Source organism: Ochotona princeps, chromosome 1 (assembly GCF_030435755.1).
Source record: "Ochotona princeps isolate mOchPri1 chromosome 1, mOchPri1.hap1, whole genome shotgun sequence".
Taxonomy (NCBI): domain Eukaryota; kingdom Metazoa; phylum Chordata; class Mammalia; order Lagomorpha; family Ochotonidae; genus Ochotona; species Ochotona princeps.
This window is the reverse complement of record NC_080832.1, coordinates 40,459,445-40,471,587: the sequence shown is the minus strand read 5'-3', so window position 1 is coordinate 40,471,587 and position 12,143 is coordinate 40,459,445. Positions and strand designations below refer to the sequence as shown.

The 12,143-nt window shown below is 37.9% G+C and overlaps 1 protein-coding gene across 1 annotated transcript; it reads left to right on the top strand.

Annotated features, from left to right (window-relative positions):
• The first annotated feature begins 8,152 nt into the window (after nt 1-8,152).
• FABP7 (fatty acid binding protein 7) lies at nt 8,153-11,292 on the top strand. Its single transcript, XM_004587214.3, has 4 exons — nt 8,153-8,639; nt 9,086-9,258; nt 9,836-9,937; nt 11,001-11,292. Exons 1-4 carry the CDS (start codon nt 8,567-8,569, stop codon nt 11,049-11,051), a joined length of 399 nt encoding a protein of 132 aa, XP_004587271.1. The 5' UTR covers nt 8,153-8,566; the 3' UTR covers nt 11,052-11,292.
• The last annotated feature ends 851 nt before the right edge of the window (nt 11,293-12,143 follow it).

Below are 12,143 nucleotides of genomic sequence, written 5' to 3'. Positions count from 1 at the left end.
GTGGAAAGTACTAATGTGGAAGTCATAAGGCACTGAATGAACTATGTAAGCAAGAATTCAGCCTTTCCCAAAGGAGACCTAAATCAAAATTGTTCTGGGAGAGGGTGAGCATTTGGCATAGTGGTCAAGACACTGTTTGAGGACACTCACATCTCATATTAAAGTGCCTGTATTCAAGTTCAAGCTCCAAATCTAATTACACATTCTTGCTAATGTGTATCCTGGGAGGCGGTCGGCAGTCACTCAAATGTGTGGCTCCCTGCTAAAGTGGAAGACTGAGAATGAGTGTCTAATCCCTGAATTCAGCCATTCTGCCTAGCACATTCTTAATTGTTAGGGTCATTTGAGTAATGAATCAAGAGTGAGATTCTCTCTCCCTTTATTTCTGAGATAAATGAAATAAATAAATGAAAAATCTATATATATAGAAAAGTCTGTCTAAGAAAACTTGGGAATCTGTATGATTAGGACCATCCCAGCTGATTATAATACTACAATCTACAGTACTTTCAGAAATATGGCTCATCATTTGCTTGCTCTTCCTCTTTAAGAAGCAAACACCCGGTTATCTTTGTCTGACAGATGGGACATGCTGAATTTATTTATCTGCTCTAAACTGCCACTGCCACATGCCGCCCTCTCTGCTCTGTTAGAGCAGAAGTGGAAAATCAACATCTTCAAACAGTATGCCCTTACATTTGTTTTAGGTTCTGTCTATGAGATGCACTTGTATATGAGTAGGATTCTAAATTTAAGTGATTGAAGAGAACATAGAGAAGATGCTGTTTTCCTGCTGAGATCTGATCTTTCTGGAAAAAAACTTCTGCATTCCTAGATGACTTAAGGAAGAGTGTTACTGGAGCCAAACAAGGTGGCAAACAAGGTTCCTAACTCCCAACCACTTCCCAATAAGTTTGAAAGGCATTGTTTTGGCAGATCAGCTTCTGTGCTGATGTTCTGAGAATAGTCCTGAAATCTTACTTCAGTCTAAAAGAGTCTTTCACCTCTTCCAAGAATCTTTGAAAGTATCTAATCGCTTGTACAAGTTTAGTTTGATAAAAATAGCTTTAGTAATTTTTTTCAACTGACCCAAGATTAACTTCCTTTCATAGCTACCTGTATGAAAATCATCATTTCAAGCTCATTTTAGTATTTCTCATGAAGAGGAAACAACAAAATTTCAAAGACTAGGGGCCCGGCGCGATGGCCTAGTGACTAGTCCTTGCCTTGAACATGCCCAGGATCCCATATGGGCGCCGGTTCTAATCCCAGCAGCCCTACGTCCCATCCAGCTCCCTGCCTGCGGCCTAGCAAAGCAGTCCAGGATGGCCAAAAGCCTTGGGACCCTGCACCCATGTGGGAGACCTGGAGGAAGTTCCTGGTTCCTTTCTTCAGATCGGCACAGCACCAGCCGTTGTGGTCACTTGGCGAGTGAATCAGTGGATGGAAGATCTTCCTCTCTGTATATCTGACTTTGCAATAAAAATAAAATAAATATTTTAAAAAATTCAAAGATTGATTACTCCCAAAAGTTACTAAAATTTTTATTTGCAAGTGGTAGCAACCATTAACAAGCAAACCAAAGAATTCATTAAATAGAGATTTTCCATGCGTGCTTATTGGCATCAGGCTTCCAAACACAGAACAACAAAAATCTATCCCATAGTTGAATTTAATAAATTTATCACACAGCTGGATATTTTCTCCAACTATATACTTTAAAGAAAACAGACTATAAAAATAATGAACCTTCTCAAACAGTACGATGATAAAGGAGGAGAAAGAGACCTAAATATCCTTCTTTAGGTATCATATAGATTGCAAAGGGAGGACAAGTTTGGATAGAGACTTAGGAAAGACTATATGGGGAATAGTTTAAATTCTTTTTGAATTCTTCTAGCTCTTTGTGTTCACTCTCTTTTGTTGTTCATGTTTTCAGAGTTGTTGAGTAAACCCTGTGGATTTAATATTGTGTTAGAAAGAGACTGGACATAGAGCACAGAAGAGAATAAAGCAGGTCAAGGAATTTGAATTCCTTTGGAGGACAAAGAGATTAAATTGTTAATAAAAAAGGTATTTAGTTTACAATTATAATAAAGCACATACATGTCATCATGCACTGACATAAATCCTAGAGGTTTTTTTTTTAAGATCTATTGTATTTTTGTTGGAAAGGCAGATATACAGAGAGGAGGAGAGACAAAGAGGAAGATCTTCCATTCATTGATTCACTCTCCAAGTGGCTGCAATGGCCAGAGCTGTACTGAACCAAAGCCAGGAGCCTAGAGCCGCTTCTGGGTCTCGCATGTGGGTGCAAGGTCTCAAGGCCTTGGGCCATTCTGCACTACTTTCCTAGGCTACAGGCAGGGAACTGGATGGAAAGCAGGGCTGCTGGGACTAGAACCGGCGCCCATATGGGATCCCAGAGGATTCAAGGTGAGAAGTTTAGTGGCCTGGTCCAAATCCTGGAGTTCTAATCCAGTTTTCAGTCTGTCTTTGTCTAAACCTACAATTTCATGATATATTTAAATAGCACAATGTTAAGCTTGTAAAACTTGTTACTGTTGCTGAAGGACTATACTAATGTAATAATATGGGTGAAAACAGTGCATGGGGAAAGAAGGGAATCTCTATGCCAACTGAACCGTATCATTAACAAAAAAATGAAGGTAACCATTTGTACAGTGTCAATGTGCAAAGTGAGATTTGTTTCAGAGAGATCAACTGTCGTAATGACAGGAGGGGACATCAAGGGAAGAAAGACCCACTGGGTGGTATCTTTTAAGCACAATGATTAACAGTCAATAAAACAGCAGGGACACAGCCTGTCTAGTTAGCTTTTGGTAACACAAAAAGTCATTAGAAAGGTGTGACTGATAACTTTTTCCCCCTATCAAGCTATTTAGGCAGAAGCAAGCATTTTGTGTACTTTTGAAGAGACTCTTCCCTTTTCATTCCAACAGAGAAGTGGCCCTGACTACTTAACTGTTTAACTGTTTAACTGTTTAACTGTTTAACTGTTTCAATTTAACTGTTACAGAGTGAACAAAAGTTCTGTCCTAGGTCAGGAAGTCAGAGTAAAAATGGAACATAGACTATATATATATATATATATATATATATATATATATATATATATATATATATATATATATAAACACACACACAAAGACAAACTGTCAGAAAGACAATTCACGTAAGATGGCCACTTCTCCAAAAACGGTTCTTTTCAAGAATGTGCTGCACCTGGAAATACATTTCCTCATTTGTTCAGCCTGCATTTTTGGAAGTGCAATAAGATAAAAACTTCACAATACCACATAGCAAAATATAATTTACTATTTCCCCTGCTCCCACAGAAGATTCCATTGTACACCTTACATTAAAACCTGTGTACAAGCTACTATGTGCAAGTACCAGGAGTTGATTTAGATGGTTGATCTTTTGTGGGGATGGGAATGATAGAAGCTATGTGTGGGGGGCAGTCAGGTGAACTAGGGTACGCTTGTACCGATGTTCTAGCAAAGGGTATCGGCTCACATCTTCTGTCAACCTATAATGGGACAGCAATGTGTGGGCAATAGGTCTTCATAGGATAATCACATTCCATTTCCAATTGCATAGAATCCATATTACTATTTTATTTTGTGAAATTTTTTACCAAAAGAACTATAAGCGTATATTTTTAACGTTTTTAAAATTACCTTGGTCCATAGTTCGGAATGTTTCATAAGAAGTAGCATCCTAATTTGGACTGGTTCGTTTATGCTTAGAGCAATGTTAAAAGTTCATTAACAGTTGCTTTCCTGAAAAACAAAGACTGTTATAATGTAGATGCCAGAAAATTCAGCCTCATGTGAAGAATCTTTTTTTAAAATTTTTATTTAAGATTTTGAATTTGATGATACAATTCTTTATCCTAGGATTCTTCCCACCCCCTCACTGATTTTCCCCATAGTTTTACAATAATATAGTCCTTCATAAGGAGTTACAATTGCATCAGTCTGTTATTTAAATGTGCCCCAACATTGCTGGTACAATGTCCGACAAGCCATCATCCCATTGTCTAGATATACCCAACAGTTTCATTCGGAGTCCATCTTTGATTTGGAAATAGAAATACATGTTGCATTGTGTCCTCACATCAGGATATGGTACTCTCTATTACTCCATCACTATAGATTCCAATTTGCATGCTGGTTTCTTTATATTAGAGAGAACATATGGTATTTGTCTTTTTGGGACTGACTTATTTCACTGAGAATAATCGTCTCTAGTTGGGACTGTCTAGCTGCAAATGGCATAATTTCATTCTTTTTAATGACTGAGTAATACTCCATGGAGTAGATGTACCAGTCTCTTTAACCACTCCTCTTTGGATGGGCATCTGGATTGTTTCTATGTCTTTTCTATTGTAGACTATGCTGCTGAAAATACCAGATTATAGATCTGCTTCTCATATGCAGTTTTCATTTCCTTTGGGTATGTCTCTAGGAGTGGGATACCTTAGTCATGCGGTAGGCTTATTTGCAATTCTCTAAGCATTCTCCATATTGATTTCCACAGTGGTTGTACTCCCACCAGCACTGTACTCCCACCAGCAGTGAAGGAGGGTGGCTTTCTCCCCACAATCATGCCAACAGGTGTTGTTAGTAGAGTTCTGGATGTAGGCCAGTCTCACTGGAGTTAGGAGGTACTTCAGTATGGTTTTCATTTGTATCTCCCTGACACATAGAGAGCCTGAGCATCTTTTCATATGTCTGTTAGCCACTTGAATCTGTTCTTTTGAAAAACATCTGTTCATTTCCTTTGCCCATTTTTTCACTGGGTGTTTTTTTTTACTCTCTCTGGGGTTCTGAAGCTCTTTGTAAATCCTGGTTATTTGTCCCCTATAACCTGTGTAGTATGTAAAAATTTTCTCCCATTCTGTTGGTTGTTTCTTCACTTTGCCAATAGTTTCCTTCACTGTACAGAAGCTTTTTAGTTTGATATAATCCCATTTGTTTATTTTGTCTTTGTGCTTTTGGCATCCAAGGTTTCTAGAAGCAATTTCCTTTCCTTTGTTCCTTTTGATTTACCATTGTTTTAAAATCTTTAAAATGTATTATTTCGGTCCTTATTGTCAATAGTTATTATTCAATGTAATAGCTTCAGTTCAATATATCACAGATGTCTATGCATTTGTATCGTGTAGCAAAATAGAAAAATCATACATTTCCCATGTTTATGAAACTTGAAGCAACATAATTGAAGCTTTCTTATACAATATATTCCTTATTTTTTCACTTTATCTTTAATTAAATTTCTTAATAATCAGAGGAAATAAGTTGTATGCTGAATGATTTAAAATATGCTAAATGTGTCAGTTTAAAGGTATAGCAAAATAACCAAGTGATATTTACTAACACTTCTATTACACTTGTCTATATGACAATATTGTCTTCTGTTTAGTATTTAAATTCATATAAATAAAAAAATCCTGCTTCTAGGTTGCCAAGCTTTAACTTTTTTACACAAAATACAAAAGAATCAAGAATACAGGGTTTTGTGCTTTAAGTTACAACAAATATGTCATTATTCAATATTCTTTATTTATAGAGTGGAATAAATAAATGAGTATGGACAAATATTTCAGCACCCATGTTATATAAGGAGCTAAGGTTAAGATGTTTCAATACATAATTCCTGCCCTGAAGAATTTTACATTCTTGAAATTCTAAATAGATATTACTTATTGTATCTTATAATGATATTAATATGTCATGATACTTAAAAATTGTACTTTAATTAAGATATTTTACTAGGGCTGGCATTCTAGCATAGTAGGTAAGGCCATTGTTTCTAATGCCATCATCCCATACGTGTTCTTCTTTGAGATCCAGCTACTCCATGTCCAGTCCAGCTCCCTGTTGTTGCACCAAATAGGGCAGCAGAGGATGGCCCAATTGCTTGGGCCCTGCCACCCTCCACACACATCCATAAAAGGCTCTGGACTCCTAGCTTCAGATTGGCCCAGTCCCAGCCACTAATGCATCTGGAAACAGAACCAGCATATAAAAGATCTCTCTATCCATGCATAAGAGGACTTTAAAATAGTTACAGAAAAATGTGTATTATGAATGAAAAATTTGCACTGAAATAAGCTTATCATTTAATTCCACTTTGAATAAATTTTTTGAAGTACTGTCCTATGAAAGCATTTTGCTGTAACTAAATAAGTTGGGCTTGTAACCTCTCCTGTAGAAAATGGTTCTCACAGATGGTTGGGTCCTCTGAATTTTAGCAAGAAAAAGGGAGAATTATGAAAAGTCTATTGATGGGGTTTCTTTAGGTACTTGGCCCAAAGGCTTAAATGGTGCCAGAAGGATCTAGCTCCATAAGGTTCAGTTCTCCTGGGTTGGGTTCATTGCCTTGTCCTTGTGATGGAATAGGGCATCTTCAAGCTTCTGTCATGACAGCATCAACCACAGTCCCCAAGTCTTCATCTCAGTTTCCCAGTCACTGCCTGGAAACCCGTGTCTGAGGTACCAGCATCCCATATGGGCTCTGGGTTTTGTCTTTGTTGCTCCATTTCTGATTCAGCTCTCTGCCTGGGAAAGAACTGGAGGATTATTCAAATAGTTGAACCCCTGAACCCATGTGGGAGTCCGGAAAGAACTTCCTGGCTCATGACTTTGGACTGGACCAACTGTGTAGCCATTGCAACCACAGGTGGAGTGAACCAGAGCGTGAGAGACCTCTGTGTTTTCCTCTCACTCTTCTTGTAATTCTACCTTTTAGATTGATCTGTTTTGTTTTTTAAGATGACAAGCAACCTAATAAAAAGGACAAAAGATTTGAAAAATCACTTCATTGCAGAAAAGCACATAAAAGTAGTTTAGCAGCAATAATCACTGAGAGAATTGGAGATCAGACATGGCTGGAAGAAGTGGTGTTAAAAAGTTGTTGCCATAAAATTTGTAAAAGCTAATGTTTTCTCAAATTAAAAAGTTAGTTGTAGAGAAGGGGAAAGCATGATGAATAAGAGGAAATTGCAAGAAGCAAAATAGGTAGGCTTTGACCTTGAGTTTGATTTTAGAGGGAAAAGTATTAGAACCAATTCTAACATTCTGTTTTGTACAGTTGGGTGAATGATGATGTCATTCAAATACATAGGGGGAACTGGAAGAAGATCCTGTGTGTGTAAAGAGTTTATAATCAACAAGCACCTTTGAGACACCGCAGTAGAAGTAATGTAGCTGGCACTTGGCATAAGATTTATTTTGAGCCTTGACAGCTGTGCACAGAAGTGGAAATGCTCTGGTTGAAGTTTAAATGGGAGGAGAGGGAGGAGGGGAGAAAAGTAGGGATTGCCAGGTCAGATTCCTTCCTCTGACCCCAGGAGAGGCAGGAACAATGTTCTTCAGCAGACCTGTTTTTGTAAATCTGGAATCCTCTCAGGGAAGGACACATACTGTATCTAAACTATCAGAAGTATTTTGCCATTCTTGAGATATTCCGGGCCAAAACAAACTGAAGTCAAGACTCTTCATTCCCACTCCTCTAATTCTTGCTTCCCCTCCATCCCTCCCCTTCATTGGATCTCAACATGTACACAGATTGCATTCATGTAGATTTGGCTTCAGGTGACCCAAAGGGCATTAAATACAGCTCATTTAAAATCTTATTAAATAATCTTCTGCTGCAGGTTTCCCACATGGATTCTATAATCTCTTAATGAAGAAGGAAAAGTCTTCCCTCATTCATTAGTGAATCCTTACCATGCACTTCCGTGGGCCTCATTTTGATCCTGGTCTCGTTTTTACATTCTTAGAAAGGACAAAGTGTTCTTGGAATCTCACTCAGGGTGTGATGAGAAGGGGCCAAGATGAATGGGCTTCCCGCTGATTCCTTGTCAAAGGAGCCTGGGAGCGGTACCCCAGGGAAAACCTTGACAGCTCTTCCCTCTTTTCCAGCTTGGCAAACTCTAACCAGCATGTTACGCCTTCTGTAAAAATGAGAGAAAACAAAGACACTATTCAACTGCTATTGTGTGAAAAGTCTGCCCTTTTAGTGCTTTTCTTTAAGGGGGTCCTCATTTGTAAGCAGCTCTGCCTTGAACGGAAATCAATCTGAATGCCCTATTGTGCAGCTTGATTCTGTCCTCAGTCTAAGAGGCCCTTTGCCAAGTTTTTTTTTTCTTCCTGAACTTGAAAGACCCTCTCTCATTTTCCCTCTGCTGCCTCCAGCCTCATCCAACCCCCGCAGACCTTTCTCAGGCATGAGGATGGCTGTGTACCGACTGAGAGGAACTCGACCTACTCTGCTAACCCAGTGGCCTGAGCCAATCAGGAAGAGAGCTTAAGTCTTCCTTTCCATCCCCTCCCCCTGGGACAGCCTACTGGAAAGAGGGACGCTGGACCTGGTGTGTTTGCAATGCTAATCATTGGCTTTAGGCCCAGTTCTCTTCCAAATAAGAAGACAGGAGCTGCAGCTGAGGCGTGAGGGGTCTTCTCATTGCAGTGGACTTCCGTGGAAGATCCTCACTCCTGTCTCTTGTCGGCAGAGCAAAGGGGAAAGGGTCAGGATGGTGGAGGCTTTCTGTGCTACTTGGAAGCTGGTTGACAGTCAGAATTTTGATGAGTACATGAAGGCTCTCGGTAGGTGAAAATAAGGCTTGCTCTTGTTAACCTGCAGCTTCAGTCACTTGTAGAGTTTTTCTTTCTTGTTTTCCTCCTCTGTCAGGTTGGCAAACACTGAATACATTGCCCTAATCAGATACTACACCATGGGTTTCCCACTGAATGGATTTTTAATGTGGCATTTGTTGGCTTTCTAGCCCAGGGCCAAGTTAACAGAGCAGTTGGTAGTCTATGGATGTGAAGCCTGTGTAACTCTTCTGTTTTTCTTCAACACTATTTGTGCTTAGTAGTGGTAGTGCAGGAACAGTGGACTGATCATGAACCTTTGGAACAAGATTGCCCCAATAATCACGTTCTCTTGAAAATGCCTTGTGGCGTGTGGGTACCAGGCTACGGAAGATTTCTGCTTTGTGAGTAATCTTACAAGTTGCTGTTGACTTTCATACTTGCCTTTGCTGTTTTAGGTGTGGGCTTTGCCACTAGGCAGGTGGGAAATGTGACCAAACCAACAGTGATTATCAGTCAGGAAGGAGACAAAGTGGTGATCCGGACTCAAAGCACTTTCAAGAACACGGAGATTAGCTTTCGTCTGGGTCAAGAGTTTGATGAACTCAGTGTAGATGACAGAAACTGTAAGGTAAGAAGCCTCCACTTCTCTGGGTTTGGGATGGGGAGGTAGAGGTAAAGGATGAAGATTCCCAGTGTATTTTTTTCCCCACATTTTTTGGAAATGGAGACTGTTTTCCATTTTCAACTCAGGGAATGATACAGCATTTGCATTTGAGTATGTATGTGTCAGATTCTGAAAAGCGCTAATTTTAATTTTTGTCTTTTTTTGAGCATTTGTCCATTTTATAGTACTTCAAATCTGTAATTCAGAAAACACTTAATTTGAAATTGTAACTGCCCTTTGTTTAGTTTCCTTGCACCCTAATGCTGACTATAGTTTGCCTTATTGTTCGGTTTTGCTTAAATCAGAAAAATGATGAATTATCAGCAAGCACTGATTTAGGATTTTCGCTTCTACTGTATGATGTTTTCACATATTGATGTATATGTTTCAGATTATGATTATTAGAATCTACATGGTAATGTATCTAGAAGAAACAAGGGAGTGGTATCAATGAACTGATTTTGATTTATATATTGTTGATGTTCCATATCAGAAATCTAATTTGTACCTGTTTTGTTCTGCATCTTGCTGTTGGTATCAGTCTGTCATTAGCCTGAATGGAGACAAACTTGTTCATGTACAGAAATGGGATGGTAAACAAACAGTTTTTGTGAGAGAAATTAAAGATGGCAAGATGATTGTGGTAAGTGATGTCATTTTCTCTCTTCCTCCCTTCTTTCATCCTATTCCTGCTATTGTGTCATAACTTGGTGTCAATAGGAAGATTCTTTAAGCATTTGCAAAACAGGGGAAATGAAATGATCCTACTTCATTGTTTTTTCAGCCCAGCTTCTTTGATTGCACCAAAGAAAATCCAACTTAATATAGTTAAACAATATTTTCTTTCATTGATGAACCCAACATTATTTGTCAAATAGTTTGTAGGATGACTCTGGATGCCTTACTATAAAACAAATTTAAAAATAAAATTAATATTCATGACATACATAATGACAACCTTAAAATAACACAAAATTTACTGAATCTAAGAAAATTTGATAACTTCTGTAATAAATAAGAGATTTTTTACTTTGTAAAATTTTAACTTATGAAGGTTATATAAGTTCAATATACATGATTTAAAATATGACAGAGAACTATGGGAAAAGAAATAAAAATTTTATTTCTCATGAAAGAATCATTTTCAATTTATTTTCATTTATTTATTTTTAAAGACAGAGAAAGTGGTTCATGTCCCAGATGCCTTAAAAAACAAGGTGGGCTTTGGAATTGGGACAAGGCCAGGAACCAAAAACTCAGTCCTGGTCTTCCATGTGGCAGGGGCCTAAAAACCTGACCCATTGCTGCCTGTCTCCCATGGTATACATTCACAGGAAGCTGGAACCCAAAAAGGAACCAGGACTAGAATATGCCCTCTCTGGCATGGGACATAATCTTCCCAACTGGCATACTACTGCCTACACCAGATGCCTGCCCTGATGAAATAACTACTTTGAAATTACTTCATTCCATTCATCTTTTTTCTTTCAATGTATAAACTGCCTTTAAGATATATATTCCATATGAGGAAGGCATAAATAAACAACTTAGAAAACAAGTGCCTCAAAATTTCTCCCATAACAGAGTAGCACCACAAACTGAGCAAGAAGTTATGCCTTGATTTAGCCTTTGTCAGAGATAATCATTGACAATTCAGTACTGATACACCAACGTTAAAAGGTTTCATTATCTTTTGAATCTTTCAGACTCTTACTTTTGGTGATGTCGTTGCTGTTCGTCACTATGAGAAGGCATAGAAAGTTCCTCATTGCGAGCTGGAAAGTTTTCTCATGCTTCTCTTTTCTCAAGGTTCAGTGCTGTCCTCCTGTTACAGCAAAGCTGATCCCTAATTACAAGGTTAACTTCGGAGTGGAGGTGGAAAGTAGTGATTTAAAAACCTGTTACTCCTAGCAGCCAGCCCAATTTTGATATGTGACTATATCATGGTTCATAATTTGAATCAAACTGTAAATTCATTTTTTATAAAGAATTGAAAACATTGCATGTTTGTGGAATACAAAACTTGGAATAAAGATTTTATATGTTCATATAATTGTGTGCTGTTAATATTAATATGGCTAGGAATTGTCTATTGGGGAGTTTTAAGTAAAATAGCAAACCTTTTCATATAGAGACACTGTGGAGAATTAATACCTTGGTTAAAATACTAATTATATTTATTTATTTTAAAATGTGTATTTATTTGTTTGAAAAGCATAGCTATACAGAGAGAGAAGGAGAGACAGAGAGATAGCTTACAGTAGTTGGCTCACTCCCCAGTGATTGGTCCACTCACCATACAATATTCATTTTTAATCAACTTAGTAAATTGAATAAACTTTACAAATCGATCCAAGGTTCAATTAGCTTACAGGTAGAAAACTCAGGAAAACTTGCTTTAACTTCTTCAATAATCCACTTTAATGGCAGTTGTGGTGGAATATCCCTTATTCAAAATGCTTGATCCCATCAGTGCTTTCTGTTTCAGAATATCTACCTATACAAGACTCAAGTTTGCATATCAAGTCATTTATTTTTTAATACACATATGTGCATGCATACCTTATGCAATTGTTTCTCTCTCTGTGTTTTAGTTGCTATCCACCAAAAATGTCAGAAGTAGAATTTCTTCCTTCACGCACTCAAATGTTTGGGATTGGGGAAATTTTAAATCATAAGGGTTAAGGATATGCAACCTATATTGTATCATACTAAAGCAAAGAAAAATCTAAAGTTATAGGATAAAACACGTATATGCTAATGACACCATTGAGTAAGTGTATTAGTTGTTGGCCACCATTAGGGTGTAGAATCTATGCTCCTTTGAGAAAGAGAATGCAGTGTTGGGT

Excerpts from the sequence above, each read along its gene's own strand:
- FABP7 (XM_004587214.3), top strand. The coding sequence starts at position 8,567 with ATGGTGGAGGCTTTCTGTGCTACTTGGAAGCTGGTTGACAGTCAGAAT. Across the intron at positions 8,640-9,085 it reads TGAGTACATGAAGGCTCTCG|GTGTGGGCTTTGCCACTAGG; the intron begins GTAGGTGAAAAT and ends TTGCTGTTTTAG. Across the intron at positions 9,259-9,835 it reads TAGATGACAGAAACTGTAAG|TCTGTCATTAGCCTGAATGG; the intron begins GTAAGAAGCCTC and ends TGTTGGTATCAG.